The following is a 15,631-nucleotide window of genomic DNA, read 5'->3' as shown; positions in this document are numbered from 1 at the left end:
ATGTCGATCCTCCTGGGCGTGGGAAGGAAACAGGCAGCAAAAGCACTTAGGAGAAAGAGCAGCTGGTGGTCAGGAGGCCACTCTCCCAGGCAAGGTCACAGGGCCAGCAGCAGGTACGTGGCAGCAGCCACGGGGTGGCGGGTATCGCAGCAACCGGCCCTTGTCCTGGTGCTCATCATCCTGGTTGTCATGGGAGGGCTTGTCCCTGAGTGTGTGATTGTGGGTTCTGTGAGCATGCGTGTCTCTGTTTGTGGGTGTCTGGCTCAGGAGTCATATCTTGGATGTGTGTCTCGCCTCTGAGCGGCCAGTGAGTCTGTCCCCTTCCCTGGGGCTTAGTCAGGTCACAGACCCTGGGCCCACAACTCTCTTCCAGGCCTGGGAGAAAGTGTGCCCTTCACTTGCCCTCTACTTCTCCTCATGTCCACTGTCCAAAGTGGTCTCCTGAGTTTTCCTTCTTGACGAGGATTCTTAGTCTTGTCCCCTGAACTTTTACGTGCTCTCTTAGCTCTAGGTCTGTTTTCTGTGCTGACACAACTGTATAAGAGATGATCGAAGGGGGTCGAATATGCCCTGGCAGCCAGGAAAGGCCTTTGTCGATGTCAGCATCGAGGGACTGCCTCCTGGAAGGGCTCTTCTTCAGACCTGAGGCCAGAGGGGCTATTGCAGGAGATGACGGGGAATTGTAGCTCTTGTAATCATGTCCCCCATCTCTGGTGAGTCCTCGCACCTGGAGGAAGCTGCAGACAGGAAAGTCCCCCTCAGATGCTAGGCCACCCCAGCAGAGACCCCTGGGCTCGTCTCCCGGTATTTTTAGTGACAAGAGTCACCCAGACCCAGCTTCGAATCCAAGCTCTGCCACCTGCTTGCTGTGTGAGCTTGGGCAAGTAGCTTCACCTCAGAGCCTCCACATGCCCACCTGTCAAGCGTGGATAATTGAGATGGTACCCATTTGAGAGGGCAGCTGCATGGCTTGAGCGAAGCCATGAGGGATGGAGCCTAGTGTGGAGCCAGCCAAGAGTGAGTGTGCTATGTGGCAGGTCACTCTCAGGGTGGAGGGCATGTGGGTGGACAGTCCCTGTCCCGCTCTAATGGCCTTGTTTGGGTGTCCCCATAGTGCACACTTTCTTCCTGGAGATAGAAGGGTTCGATCCCAACCCCAATGTCTCCAAGACTTCTCCCCCGGTCTTCTCCAAGCCTATGGACTCCAACATCCGGCAGTGGTGAGTACTGGCCCCCATGCCTGCCCCTACTCCACTCCAGTACGGGCAGTGACTCACCCGAGGCTTAATGGCCAGGCCTGGTTGTCTCTCTCTTTTAAACTTGTCTCTCTCTCTTCCTTCCCCACTCCCCCACAGCCTCTCTGGGAACTGTGATGACATGGACTCACCACAGTCTCCTCAGGACGATGTGACAGAGACCCTGTCCAATCCCAACAGCCCCAGGTAAGCCTGGCCATTCCCTTCCACCCTCTGTGTCCACCAGGTGGGCGACAGAGGCACGGTTATCACAACCCAGGGAAGAGAAAGCAGTCTCCATTCCTGGGGCTGGGACAAATGTCTGGGCCCATGGCTGTGGCATGTAGGAATTTTTTTTTTTGTGGGGGGGAGAATTACATTTCATAAACTCTAAGAAGTATTACCCATTCAGACAACAGTCTGCAGCAGAGCGAGAACTGTAACACAATCCCATACAAGTGAATTAAAAATACATGCACCCAAACCATGAAACACCATGTGCATTTTGCAAGAACACATACAAAAAAAAAAAAAATACGCATTGCCATGGTTAACTCTTTGGAGTGTGGGGGCAGGGAGAGACAGAGTTTAAGAATTCAAACACTGCCAAAGATAAAAGTGGGATTTTCCTTCCTTTCATCTCATATTTTTTAAGATAATCACTATTATTTGTCCTTTCTAGTCATCTTTGCTATGTGTACCCAGATATATAGTTTGAAAAACTGTGATTGCATTTGGATTAGGACGGAAGCCTGGAGGGGGCAACACGGATGCCACGGCCCCGGGGCGCTGATGGAAGACGTCTGGGGCCTGGTGACTGGCTGTGGAGCTGCGGCTGTGCTGTCTGGGGCCATGGACCCGGCTGTGGTGCAGCTCTGTGCAGGCACAGCGGCCCTGGCAGGAGGAGGGGGAGAGTAGGTTGGTGGCACCCTTGTGGTGAACTGGAGATACTTTCTGGCCTCAGTGCAAACCTGGCCAAGGAAGAGCAGAGGCGGAGGAAGAAGCGGCTGAAGCAGCGCATCTTTGCAGCCGTGTCAGAGGGCTGCGTGGAGGAGCTGCTGGAGCTGCTGGGGGAGCTGCAGGAACTTTGCAAACGGCGTCGTGGCCTGGACGTGGCTGGTCAGTGCCTGGCTCTAGCAGAGAGAGTGTGGGGCTGGGGGCTTGCCTCCTGCTGTCCACCTTTCCCCACAACAACCCATGAGGGGGGCATGTGAGGAGCCCAGAAGGTTGGGCTGGGGACTTTGAACCTGACTCTGAGGGCATTGGGGAGCCACAGAAGGGCTTAGACAGGCGAAGGTCATGTCTGGCTACTGCATGGAGGGCGGGTGTAAAACTGGAGAAGGGCACTATTCAGGCAATGCGGGATCACAGCAGCAGATCCGGGGGAAGGTGACCAGCTCCTCAGCAGGGGAACTGGTCTGGAGCCAAGGACAAAGGGAGTGAGAGAAAGGGAGCGTTCCCAGGTAGTGCCTTTGGCGACTTGCTGGCTGGTGGGGCCCACGTTGTCTGGGGGACTGGGAATAGCTTGTTAGAGGGAGGTGATAAGCTTTATTTGCAGGCTGCCAGGAGGTGGCAGGCTGGAGATTTCGGGCGTCAGCACTGAGGCGGACAGTGGGAAGACATGCAGTGGGTGAGATTTCCCCCTCCAACTAGCAGGTGCAGAAGGCAGAGAGCAGAAGGCCTCACATAAGGCTTTCGGGGGCCTCACGGGGGCAAGAGTTGGAGAGGGAGGAGGGGAGCAGGTAGCACAGGCTCCAGGAGGCCAGTGGAGGGCACAGCATGGGTGTCTCAGGATCGGAGACTGCAGCCCCCACATCCTGGCCCCCCCCTCTCAGGGCTGGGAGGCCTGGAGGCAGCCAGGGCCCCTCCCGCGGCTCACCCCATGACCCTGCCTGCAGACTTCCTCATGCACAAGCTGACGGCCTCTGACACGGGGAAGACCTGCCTGATGAAGGCCTTGTTAAACATCAACCCCAACACCAAGGAGATTGTGCGGATCCTGCTGGCTTTCGCGGAGGAGAATGACATCCTGGACAGGTTCATCAACGCTGCATACACAGAGGAGGCCTACGAAGGTATGCTACTTGTGGGAAGTGCCATGTGGACATGGGGTGGGGTGGGAACCAAGCCATGCGGAGCCCCCCACTGTCCCTGTGGACCCAAAGCACGCAGCGGGCTTCAGTTCCACATAGCAGGCCCTCCCCGCCTTCATCCTTGGTTCTGTAGAGCGATTCGAGTGCCCACCACAGGCCAGGCAGGCCTTGTTTTCAGCACTGGGGTGCAGTGACGAACAAGACAGATGCAGGCCACTGCTTTAAATAAAGTGATTTTAGATGGAAAATGCTAGGAAGATGATCTGAAGTGACTGGGTATGGGCAGCTTTAGAGCGGGTCCGCAGGGAGGGAACATTTGACCTGAGGCTGGCATGACTGGGAGCAGGGCAAGGGCTGAAGCCCGAGATGGGAACGAGTTTGGCCTATCAGGGCAATGGGAAGCCGGCCAGAGATGCTGTCGGATAGCTGGGCGAGGCCCACACACCTGTCAGACTCACCATCATCATTATCACTCATTTGGGTCTCAATTTTGTGGCTTCTCTGTTAAGTGGACTAGAAAGGGGCAGAAGACCAAATTTGGGATAATGTTTCCCTGCCCAGCAGATCTGTTGTGAACAATCAGTAAGGTATGCCCTCACTGGAGTTTTTGGACTCAGTAAACATCCTGTTCATCTCTAATAAGGTGCAAACATGATGAGCTCAGGAATGACCAGATGCTGTCTTGCTGACATGCCAAGGGGTGCTGAACATGGCTCTTTGCAGGAGATGGTCTGTCTTGGGCCCTCAACGTTTCTCATGGGAAAAAGTCATTTTTAAATATTTATTTATTTATACTCCAGACGTTCACAAGCATTTTTGCTATATTCAAGAAAAAGTAAAGGATTGTGAAAACTAACACCGTTCCTTGGAAGAGAGGGAATCCAGGGAAGATGGCTACAGCTGAGTGCTGAACTGCACGCTGAGCTCCCTGGTAGCCAAAGGAAAGAGAGAAACTAGATGAGCTGTGTATAATGTTTTCAGCCTGTCACTAGGGAGCTGATACTAGTCCTTAGCCAAAGAGTTTTAGGTCAGTGCCTCAAGCTTGCCTGTCTTGATTCTTCCCCCCTTTCAGTCCCTTTCTCTCCCCTTCTTTCTTCTTGTCAGTATATAGAGACTTACACCTCTTTCTAGAAGCATGTTCTAGAAATCCCTTGAGGCCAGGGATGGAGTCTGTCTTGCCCATAGTGAATTCCCTGGGCCCCTTGGGGTCTCATATAAGAGGTCCGTAATAAACGGTTTTTGAATGAGTGAATAAATGAAGGTTACTATTAAGGCGTTGCTGTCCTGGCTGCAATTTCTTTTTTCTTTCTTAGCCTTCCCTGATCACTTCCTTCTTTCATGACTTTGTCTTTTGCTGGTGGCCTTGTTGGGGGCTGTGAGCACTCTCTCTGCATGGTGGGAAGAGCCATTTATTTCTGACTTCTCAGAAGCCAACTCCGCATTCTTCTCTCTGATGGTATCTGCTCATACCTTCCCTCTAGTGTCTGGGTGGGTGCTCCCCGCCACTGGGGGCTGAGGGGCTACAACACCATGCGGAGTGGGAGTCATTTTTCCTCACTTTGGGCACGTTACTTTGCCTTTCTGAGTCTCGTTCCTCCATCTGTCAGGGGCTAATATTTCCTTCCTATGCTGCTAAGAGGATCCAAAAGCAACTTTTAAAATATTATTTTTAACATTTTGTTAAAGGCCTTCAGAAATTTGCCTTTTTTAAAGCAATGTATTCAACTAAAAATTATTATTAAAAATTTTAAACATGCATTTGAGATTAATATAATGAGTGATTTTATATCCATCAATATATCCATTCTACATAATTATTTTAATTACATAAATAACACATGAATAGAGTTTCATTGTAAAACATTCAAATAAAAAGAAAGAAATATGGCAGCAGAAATAAAGTAGCCAACAGGAGGGTTTGGAAGATAGAGTCAAGGAAACCTTTGTGAAAGGAAATAAATAAATAAATAATAGATAGATAAATAAATAAATAAATAAGGTATGCAAAAGAGGACATAAAAAAAAATAAGGATAGCAAAAGATCTACGTAGGAAGCCCAACAGAAGAAATACAGAATAGAGAAAATGGAAGGGTGTCCATGGTCAAAGGAGTTATACACAAATATTTTCCAGACCTGAAGGACCTACATCCAGATTTTAAAAACCCATTAAGGCACTCCTAGGTGGCTCAGTCAGTTAAGCAACTGACATCTGCTCAGGTCTTGACCTCAGGGTCATGAGATCAAGTCCCACATTGGGCTCTAGGCTCAGCAGGGAGTCTGCTGGAGAGTCTCTCTGTCCCTCTGCCCCTCTCCCTGCACACACTCTAAATCAATCAATCAATCAATCAATCAATAAAATCTTTTTTAAAATTTAAAAATAAATAAATACCCTTAGAACATAAAAAAATTCAAGTATTTAATTAAGTTAAAACAAACCCCTTTGCCCGTTTTTCCAGTCTCCTCTCTAGAAATAATTATGTTCTGTACACCTTGAGGACTTTCCTAGGCTTTTTACACATGTGTACATGTGAACATAGAAACATGTTTGTTTATTCATGTATCTATTTAACATAGAACAATAGTATACTGTTTGTATTGTTTTAAACCTTGCATTTTTTTTTTTAAACTCTATGCCTTAGACACTTTCTCATCCCAGAATATGCAGTCGGCCTCCTTTTTTCCTGCCTAGTCTGAGTGTGGCTATCCTGTGGCTAATTTCTGTATTCTCCTGTTGATTGATTTATATATATTTTTTTTTCTTCAATTTTCACTATGAAAATATCACAGTACATATTCTTGCCTATGACCCCATGCTCAGTGCACACGTTTTAGGAAAATTTTGAATTGGATTTTCTGTGTTCAAAGGCATGCACATTAAAATTTGTAATGATAATTGTCAGATTTACTTCTAAAAGATACTAGTTTATTCTCCTCGAAATACCAAGTATTCATTCCCTCATTCTCTCACCTTTCACTAATACTGGAAATTATTTTTTTTTTGTTTGGTTCTGCTTTGTTTTTTGTTTTGTTTTGCTAGTCAGTGAAAAGTAGAAAAGTGTTAACTTGCTAGATTCTAACTTCATTTTCTCAATTATCAGTGATTCCAATCACGTTTCACTTTCTTTTTTGGCCATGCGTATTTTCTTCTCTGTGAGGTGTTTGTTAATTTTTTCTCAGTTTTCTTTTAAGTTGTCTGTTGATTTGTAAGTGGTCTTAATATATTAGGAACTTTACAAAACCTACTGTCTATTTATGTCTCAGATATTTTCCCCAGCCTATCACTTGCCTTTTAACTTTCTTTACTTTGTCTTCTGAATTACGGAAACCTTAAATTTTTTTCTTTGTGAGCTGACATGTTAGTTTTTTCTTTGTGGTTGTTTCTGCATTTTGGGGTTTTGCTTAAGAAGTTCTTCCTTATGAAAAGATTAGTTATCAATGAATTTTTGGTTTTTTTTAAACGCCTACTTCTTTAATCCACCAGGAATTTATTTTTGTATATGGAATGGTGGCAGCTCTTTGGAAAATGCTGTTTCTGGTGGGACATTCCTAGACCTATCCCCTGCCCCAGCCTTTCAGAGCCTTCGATCTGGAGAGTCCACAGACTCCACCATCTGGGTTAATGTCCCTCCAGCCCCTTCCCGCTGCTTTCTCCTGTTCTGTTCCTCAGTCATTGTGGCACCACTCTCCCAGCTCCTAGGCCAGTCATTCTTTCTTTCCCAGCCCCCCACAGGCCATTCTGAGGACACTTTCTCCCATGGGTCTCTGGCTCTCATCATCTCTTTCTCCACTGAAGTGGCGGTTCCTGCCAAGTCTGGGCTCCTTCTAATGCATCCTCCAATTTTGCATCTAGAGTGATCCGAAAATACACATGTACAAAATTCAAAACTCTGGTCGTGTCCCTTGCCTGCTTCAATGACTTGTGACTTCCCACAGCACTTAGGATAAAGTTCTAACCTGGCTTATGCAGTCTCGATTGCCCCCCACCCGCCCCTCCCCGCCCCTCTCCGCCCCGCCCCGCCCCAGGTCCCCCAGCCCTTGCGACTCCCAGTATGGTAGCACTGAAGTCTCACTGGAGCATGGAGCAGGAAGGCAGCTAGTGTTTTGCTGTCGCTCGGCGGGGAGTTTGGGGGCCAGGGAGGGTCTGTCCCCCAGGGCCCAGCCGCTGAGCGCCCCCTTCCTCCTTCCCCACTCCGTTCGCAGGGCAGACGGCGCTGAACGTCGCCATCGAGCGGCGGCAGGGAGACCTCACAGCGCTGCTCATCGCCGCGGGCGCCGACGTCAACGCCCACGCCAGGGGGGTCTTCTTCAACCCCAAGTACCTACACGAGGGCTTCTACTTTGGTGGGTGCTGCCCGCCCCTTCCGGCCTTCCCGACCCACCCCCGTCCCCGTAGGTGCTGGTGGGCTGGCCTGGAGCCCCCACTGCCGGTTTCTGCCCGCTCGGCACGTGGACCAGTGGACCCGCCCCAGGCCCAGAGGGACAGTGCCCGGGGTGGCCGCTGGGATAGAGCCTTCTGAACTGGGGGAGGGGGCGCGAGTGGGCACCCGCGTGAGCAGACTCAGCTTTGCCTCTGCCCTTGCGCCCAATGCTTTCCAGGACTGCAAACACGCAGTCAAGAGTCAGAGAGGAAGATTCCCTGACTGACAAATGAGGGAGTTCAAAAGGAATTGGGGTTAGGATACTCTGGGTAGAAAAAAAAGATTGTAATGCATAATTTAGATATAGTGAAATTCACCCGTTTTAATGGATAGTTCTGTTCAGCCCCACAAATGTATACAGTTGACTAACCACCACCATGAGGGCAGGGTATAAATAGTCCCAGCACACCAGAAACTTTGCCCCCACAAATTTGTCAACCCTTTTACCCACTCCAGCCCTTGGCTGCAACCACTGACCTGTTTACTCTTCTGGGTGTTTTTTTGTTTCTTTGGTTGGTATTTATCTGTAGGACTAGCTGGGTCTGAGCAGCCATGAGGACAGGGTCTTATACAGTCCATTGTCCAACATTAGACCCTGTTGGAACCAGTGTTGGGAAATGTCTGTCAGGTGGGATGAAGAGAGGGAACAGAATGGAGATTGAAAGGGAAACAGTTGGAGACCTCCTGTCCGGTCCTAGTTCCATCCCAGGTTTACTGTGTGACCATGTATGAGTCACCTGCCTTCTCTTTTCTTAAAAAACGTTTATTGATCACTTACTATACACACCTGGCACCGTTGTAGGTGTTTGAAATGTATCGGTGAATGAAACAAAGATTCCCATCCTCATGGAACTTATGTTCTAGACTGGAGGAAAATGATCAATAATAAACATAATAAATAACACTATGTAATATCTTAGAAAATGATAAGTGCTATGAAAATATAAAAAAGAAGTCAGGGAAAGGGGGTCAGGAGTTCCAGGGCAGGGAAGTGGATTTCAATTTTTAAATAGTGCAGTTAGGGTGACTCATTAAAAAGGTGATGTTTGAGTGAAGACTTGGTAGAAGTGTGGAGATGCCCAAGGCAGATGCTGAGAAACAGTACTACAAGCGAGGGGAACAGCCTGTGCAAAGGCCCTGAGGTAGGAAAAAATGCCTTGGCATGTTCTAGGAAGAGGACGAAGGCCACTGTGGACAGAGAGGAGTGAGTGGGGTAAGAGAGGAGGTGATGTCTGAACATGCAGGGCCTGTGGGCTTTTGCTGGAAACCGGGCTTTTATTCTGGGTGAGGTGAGTCTTTTGTGTCACTAGGATCAGTCTGGCTGCTATGCTGGGGATAGTGATGGAGGCCTGGGATGTTAGTAGGGAGATCAGTTAGGAGGTAATGGTGGTGATCCAGCTTTGGTCTCCTCCTCTTCCCATACAAGGCAGAAGGTGGGGGGAATTACAGGGAAGCTTGGGTGTCAGTCCTACTGAGGACGTGGGCCTCAGTCCTAGGGCTTGCGGAAACCAGGCACGTCTAGGAGAGAACTGAGGTCCAGTGCTCCCTACTGCCCCAGGCGAGACCCCACTGGCTCTGGCGGCGTGTACCAACCAGCCTGAGATTGTGCAGCTGCTGATGGAGAATGAGCAGACGGACATCACCTCGCAGGACTCACGGGGAAACAACATCCTACACGCGTTGGTGACAGTGGCTGAGGACTTCAAGACACAGAATGACTTTGTGAAGCGCATGTACGACATGATCCTGCTGAGGAGCGGGACGTGGGAGCTGGAGACCATGCACAACAAGGACGGGCTCACGCCACTGCAGCTGGCTGCCAAGATGGGCAAGGCCGAGGTAGGGCCCAGGGTGGGGGACGGGAAGGAGGGCAGGGAGGCTCCTGGCCGGTGCTTTGGCCTTTCTGGGGACCACACAGATTGTACCATGGCCTGGGAAAGGTCAGCCTAAAGTCTAGGAAGTACATTTGTGGCCTGGGGTGGGTTTGTTCTGAGTGACCACACAGAAATATGTCACATGGGAGCCCCCTCTGGACTTTAGTCCCTGACACTCTGTTTCTATGCCCTGCTCTGGGACTCCCATCTGGGGTCAGAGTGGGGGAACTTGAAGGCTGTGGTGACGTGGGACCTCACAGGCTTTGTGGCTGAGGATTCCTGTGTGGTGAGGCAGGCACACAAGCCAAAGCTATGTCTGAAGACCCTCAGGGCCTTCAGCCTCTCTCAGGAGGCTAGGAGCCCCAGAATGCCGGCTCTGCCTCCAGAGCCAGTGAGCTGCCTGAGTCTGGAGAGACCTCTCTCTGTCTGTCATGTTGAAACTCTGAGCCAGGTCCCCAGCAGGAAGTGTGGTGGTTTGTGGCCCTTTGTGCCCTGTGTGGAGTGGCTGAGGAGCTCAAGGCTTAACCTTGGTGAAGACTTGGGTTGAGGCGGGCTCCCATCGCTGTGGGTGCCTGGAGTCACAGCTGGGTCTGAGATCAAGGTCAGGACTCAGGTGGGCCCGAGGGTAAGGCCCGGCGTAGCTTGCTCTTCAGCCTCCATGTGTCCAAGCCCTAGGAGTGGCCTGAGGCTCCTGGGAGGCTGTGAGAGGACTGGGTGGGTGCAGGGGGCTATTGAACAATCACAGCTGTGTCCGCCTCAGGGCAGCTGACAGGGGAGGCGGGGGCCTTGAGGGCCTTGGGCCCAGTGTCAGTGGTCAGGGCTGGGGCCCACAAGGGACCTTTTCATTCTCTTGTGGTGGAAGGAAGGGTTGGAGATTGGCTTTGACAAAGGAGAAATTGTGTGTCTTCCCACCCTCCCTACCGTCTCCTACCCTCCCCCAGGAACACGGTTTGTGGGGGGCTTTGAAGAGAGTCAGATGAGGGTTGCATGCAGAGCTTCCTGATAGCTGCTGTGGCATGTGCTGTGGTGCTTGGAGTGTGGCCCCGTGACCTTTTGACTCTCTGGGGGATAATGTGCTCCCCCGTGGCCAGTCCTGGGGAAGGGACACCCCCATTCCTGGCCCTCTCTCTTCTTCATTCAGTGTTCTTTGGAAAACCTTTCTGGATGCTGCCCAAGTTGGCCACTATGCTGGGAGTGGAAGGTGCAGAGATGCTTAGACACAGACTCTGTTCCTTGGGGCTCTTTGAGGCTGGGGCCCAGGATGGGGAGACTGGCCCTGTGTCTGGAGGCTCTCTGCCTGGACTATGAGGACAAGGCTCCCATATGAGATGAGATGGGAACTCCACTGGGTGGTGTGAAACCAGGGCTCTGACACCGTTCTCCCCAACAGAACCCTCTTCCTGGGTCTTGGTTTGGTGCCCCAGGAAGCTCCGGCCCCAGTTTTGGAAAGGAGTGAACTGGAGAGCAGTGGCTCTCCACCTTGCCTGCACTTTGGAACTGCCCATGGAGCTTTACAAAACATAGATATCTGGGTCCCACCTACAGAGCTTTGGACTGAATTAGTCAGTGCTGTGGGATTGTCGAGTGTCCCTAAGTGACTCTACTGTGCACCAGAGTTTGAGGGTCACCTGGAGAGTGGATTTCTCAGGCCTCTCTGCCAGGCTGGCATCTTGTATGGCCCACAGTGAGCCTCAGCTGGAATGGTCTTGACCAGGCTAGGGAAGCTGGAAAAACTTCTAGTTTCTTCTCCCATCCAGGTCAAATAGAAATTATTTCTCAAAATTGTCAGTTCTCAGATGCTTCACTGAATGGGGTCCCCAACTGGTAGAAGGTTTTATGATCTTACTGTGCAGCTTTCTGCACCCTGCAAAGGGCCTCCGCACCTTTTGTCCCTTGTATTCTCCGTCCCTGGTGAACTAGGCAGAGCAGTGAGGTTCACACGGGTTCTGCAGTAGAAGCCGAGCTGGGGGCTTACGGTGGGAGGTGCAGAGGGGGGCTCAATCCATCCAGGTGGGAACATCTTCCCAGCCCTGTTCAATGGCTGTTCCTCTTTCTGTCCCCAGATCTTGAAGTATATCCTCAGTCGTGAGATCAAGGAAAAGCTACTCCGTAGTCTGTCCAGGAAGTTCACGGACTGGGCATATGGGCCTGTGTCGTCCTCACTTTACGACCTCACCAACGTGGACACTACGACAGACAACTCGGTGTTGGAAATCATCGTCTACAACACCAACCTTGATGTGGGTCTCTCAGGGGGGCTGGGGACGAGGGGCTGGGCCTCAGGCCAAATGGGAAGACCTATGGCACTAGCTGGACATGTCTGTAGTCCTCCAGTTCTTTACCTCGCTGGGGAGAGTCAACACAGAAAGAGCAGGGCTAGCACCGTTGCTGTGTTTACTTGTTCCTAGCTAACCTTGCGTTACAAACTTCTGTGGTGGGTGTCTCCTGGCCCCAGAATCCTGGGCAGTGTGAGATGGCGGGTGGGATGATTCCTGTTGATCTTCTCCATCTTGTTTCTCTTTCTCTTCCCTGATGGTTCTATAATCTCCCCTACCCACAGAGAAGGCACAGCTGCAGCAATCAGGGAGGCCTTCCTGGAGGAGGCAAGGGCTGGGGCGAAGATCACTGAAGCTGGAGGGGAAGTGAGAGGATCAGCAGTGAGAGGTTTTCAGTTTTTGGGAGGGAATTGAGGCAGCAGATTAGACCATCATCATCCCCATGTTACCAAGAGCCATGCTTACCGGAGCCTGCCTCGTCTGTGGTCTCCCTGAACCCTCACAGCCTACTGGTTGGTAGGACAGGTTAGTTGATTTCAGTTTTATAGATGAAGAAATCGAGGCCCTGGGAGTATTGGGGGTTTTCCTAAGGTTACACAGTGAAGGGGCCAAGTTGGTTCCAGTCATGGCCCTTCCCCCTTGTGGCTCTTGCTCCCCACTGAGCAGTGGGTCCTCCCACTGGAAGCCCAGTGGGGTTTTGGGAGTGGGGTTTGGGAGTGGGGGCACTGGGAAGGAGCTACAGGAGCCAGAAATGACTCTCCCCACATTTCCCGCCAAACCAGCTCATGGGACAGAATGATTGGCCCCTTCTGCCAGGGGTGGTACTGACTCAGAGCTCCCTTTTGGAACGAGGGCCCTTTGAAAGTGGGGGTGGTGTTCTACCCCCAGAACCGGCATGAGATGCTGACCCTGGAGCCCTTGCACACGCTGCGGCATATGAAGTGGAAGAAGTTTGCCAAGTACATGTTCTTCTTGTCATTCTGCTTTTATTTCTTCTACAACATCACCCTGACTCTAGTCTCCTATTACCGGCCCCGGGAAGAGGAGGTACGTGGGCCCCTGGAGGGAGGCGGGTGAAGTGGTCAGAGCTCCAAGAGCTTGCAGAGTCCCATGTGCAGATGAGGAAACTGAGGCCCAGAATGACATTTGCACGGCGTTCCCCAGTTGTTATCCTTCACAGCTTCCAGGAAATTGAATACATCTCTGGTCCTCAGCAATTGTGGGGAAATCTGGAAGGTTGGAAGACCCAGGCTCCACCTAAATCTAGAGCTCATTGGGTGTTTCTGCCATGAGGGTCACAGAAATGGGAGGGGGGACTCCCCCACTGTGGGTCTAAATTTTCCATTCATGACACGGGGCAGAGGTTTAGCTTTGAGTGTCCTCTAAGTGTCTGGACATGAATGGGTTCTGGAATGAACAAATGCCATGAGGTGTGAGGGGTTGTTAGCATGGATTGGACTGTTGAGTTCTGGGTCCCACTGTGGGTGGGGACAGGGGCACAGAGCTGCCGTTCCTTCTCTCCCATTGTACCGAGCTTGGGCTTCGCGTTGGTCTCCAACTCAACTAGTGGTCTTGGCACGTGAGCGTGAACCCTACAGGCAGAGGGGTCTTCCTCAGTCCCCGTCTTGCTCCCATCCATTCCTTCCCTTCTTCCCAGGCCCTCCCGCACCCCTTGGCCCTGACGCACAAGATGGGGTGGCTGCAGCTGTTAGGAAGGATGTTCGTGCTCATCTGGGCCATGTGCATTTCTGTGAAAGAGGTGAGTGGCCCACTAAGCCCCTTGCAAGGCAAGGCAGAGTGACCACAGGCCTGGCTTTGATGCACCATCCTCTGCCTGACTATGGGGAGGGGGTGTTCTGGGAGTACTTCTAAGCTTTAGATTTTGTAGATCCGAAATTAGTTTCTTAGGCAGGCCTGTCCCACCTACTTTATCTATCCATCCCTCGATCCCTCTATCAGCCATCTACCCTCCCAGCCACTCAGTGACCCATCCTCCTGTCCCTCCATCCACACATTCGGTCACTTCTCTCCCTGACCCAGCCCTTCCTCTGGGTTTATCAGTCAGTCCCTTGCCAACCACCCAACCAAGGAATCGACAGGTATATTTTGAACACCTGCTATACGTGCAGCCCTGGGGGAGGTGAGAGGGAGAGAGGGAGTTGGTGCTCTTTAACCTCACAGTCTTGTGGGGGATTTCAGATGGGCACAAACATCTGGATCCTAAAATGGATGGTGTAAAGGGCCCTGTATGGGGTTCAGACCAGCACTCAGAGGAAGAGAGATGACTTTTATCTGGGGAGAGGACAGGGAGGGAAAGCATGAAAGCAGAGATGGTATTTAGTCTGCAAGGGCAGGATTTGGCACGAGGGCACTGGAGAGAAGGTCATTACCGAGTGGGCAGGGGGAGCAGCATTAAAGGGCTCAGGGGCAGGAGAGCTAATCCATATCTTTTTTTGTCTTTTAATTAAAATTTTTAGTTTTAATTCAGTGTAGTTAACTTACAGTGTTATGTTAGTTTCCTTTGTACAATATAGTGATTCAGCAGTTCTGTACAAGACTCAGTACTCACCACAAGTGTACTCATAATGCCCTTTACCTAGTTTCCCCCAGACCCTTCCCTCCTCCCTCTGGCCACCATCAGTTTGTTCTCCATAGTTAAGAGTTTGTTTCTTGCTTGTCTCTATTTTTTCTTTTTTTTTTTAAGTAAGCTCTACACCCAATGGGGGGCTCGACTCACAACCCCGAGATCAAGTGTCACATGCTCTACCAACTGAGCCAGCCAGGTGCCCCTGTCTCGATTTTTTCACTTTGCTCATTTGTTTCTTTTCTTAAATTTCACATGTAAGTGAAATCATACGGCATTTGTTTTTATCTAACTTCTATCACTTAGCATAATGCTCTCTAGCCCCACCCATGTCATTGAAAATGGCAAAATTTCATTCTTTTTTATGGCTGAGTAATATTACATTGTATATATGTCCCATCTCCCTTATTTGTTCATCTATCAGGGGACACTTGGGCTGCTTCCATAGTTTGGCTATTAAAATAATGCTGCCGTAAATATGAGGATGCATGTATCTTTTTGATTTTGTGCTTTTGTATTGTTTGGATAGATACGCAGTAGTGCGATTACTGGATGATATTTCTGTTTTTAACTTTATGAGGAAACTGCACACTGTCTTCCACAGTGGCTGCCCCAGTCTGCACTCCCATCAACAGTGCAAGAGGGTTCCTTTTTTCCCGCATCCTCACCAACACCTGTTGTTTCTTGTTTTTGGCTTTAGAAGCTAGGCTGTGTCTGGGCAATGGCAGGGAATTGTGTGACTGTGCTGCTTTGCAGGGTCTGGGTGAGGATAAGGTGGGGGGAGTGAGAGATGTGAGAGGATTTGGGGGTACACCCACTCCTACCCTGGGATGCCTCTGCTCCCGGGCATAGGTCCCCTTCTGTATTTCTCACCTGGGCTCTAGCTTGGCCTTCATGCCCTCCCCCTCACCGAGTCTCAGTCCTGAGGAAACACTGCCTTCCTCAGATCCTCCAGTGAGAGGCATGCAGGGGTGCAGCTTTTCTTTCCTTTTTGGCCTCAGGGCATCGCGATCTTCCTGCTGAGACCCTCAGATCTGCAGTCCATTCTCTCTGATGCCTGGTTTCACTTTGTCTTGTAAGTAGGTCTGTCCCATTTGGTCACCACTGCACAGGCAGGGCCGAAGTCCTGTATGGTGGCCGCTGTGTCCTC

At 50.7% G+C, this 15,631-nt stretch overlaps 1 protein-coding gene across 1 annotated transcript; it reads left to right on the top strand.

Moving 5' to 3' along the window:
• LOC123393463 (transient receptor potential cation channel subfamily V member 3-like) lies at positions 1 to 15,631 on the top strand. Its single transcript, XM_045085474.1, has 11 exons — positions 1 to 250; positions 1,115 to 1,220; positions 1,356 to 1,442; positions 2,200 to 2,354; positions 3,134 to 3,310; positions 7,530 to 7,670; positions 9,306 to 9,586; positions 11,685 to 11,861; positions 12,786 to 12,944; positions 13,555 to 13,656; positions 15,483 to 15,631. The coding sequence occupies exons 1-11, from the start codon at positions 1 to 3 to the stop codon at positions 15,558 to 15,560; spliced, it is 1,713 nt and encodes a 570-aa protein (XP_044941409.1). The 3' UTR covers positions 15,561 to 15,631.

The sequence above is a fragment of the Mustela putorius genome, unplaced genomic scaffold (assembly GCF_011764305.1).
Source record: "Mustela putorius furo isolate JIRA1106 unplaced genomic scaffold, ASM1176430v1.1 tig00000867_pilon_pilon_pilon, whole genome shotgun sequence".
NCBI classification, from domain to species: Eukaryota; Metazoa; Chordata; class Mammalia; order Carnivora; family Mustelidae; genus Mustela; species Mustela putorius.
Note: the sequence above shows the minus strand (reverse complement) of the source record. Positions and strands in the feature narration are given on the sequence as shown.

Coding starts and splice junctions, on each gene's coding strand:
- LOC123393463 (XM_045085474.1), top strand. CDS start 1: ATGTCGATCCTCCTGGGCGTGGGAAGGAAACAGGCAGCAAAAGCACTT. Junction 9,587..11,684: donor CCAAGATGGGCAAGGCCGAG/GTAGGGCCCAGG, acceptor TTCTGTCCCCAG/ATCTTGAAGTATATCCTCAG. Junction 11,862..12,785: donor TCTACAACACCAACCTTGAT/GTGGGTCTCTCA, acceptor TTCTACCCCCAG/AACCGGCATGAGATGCTGAC.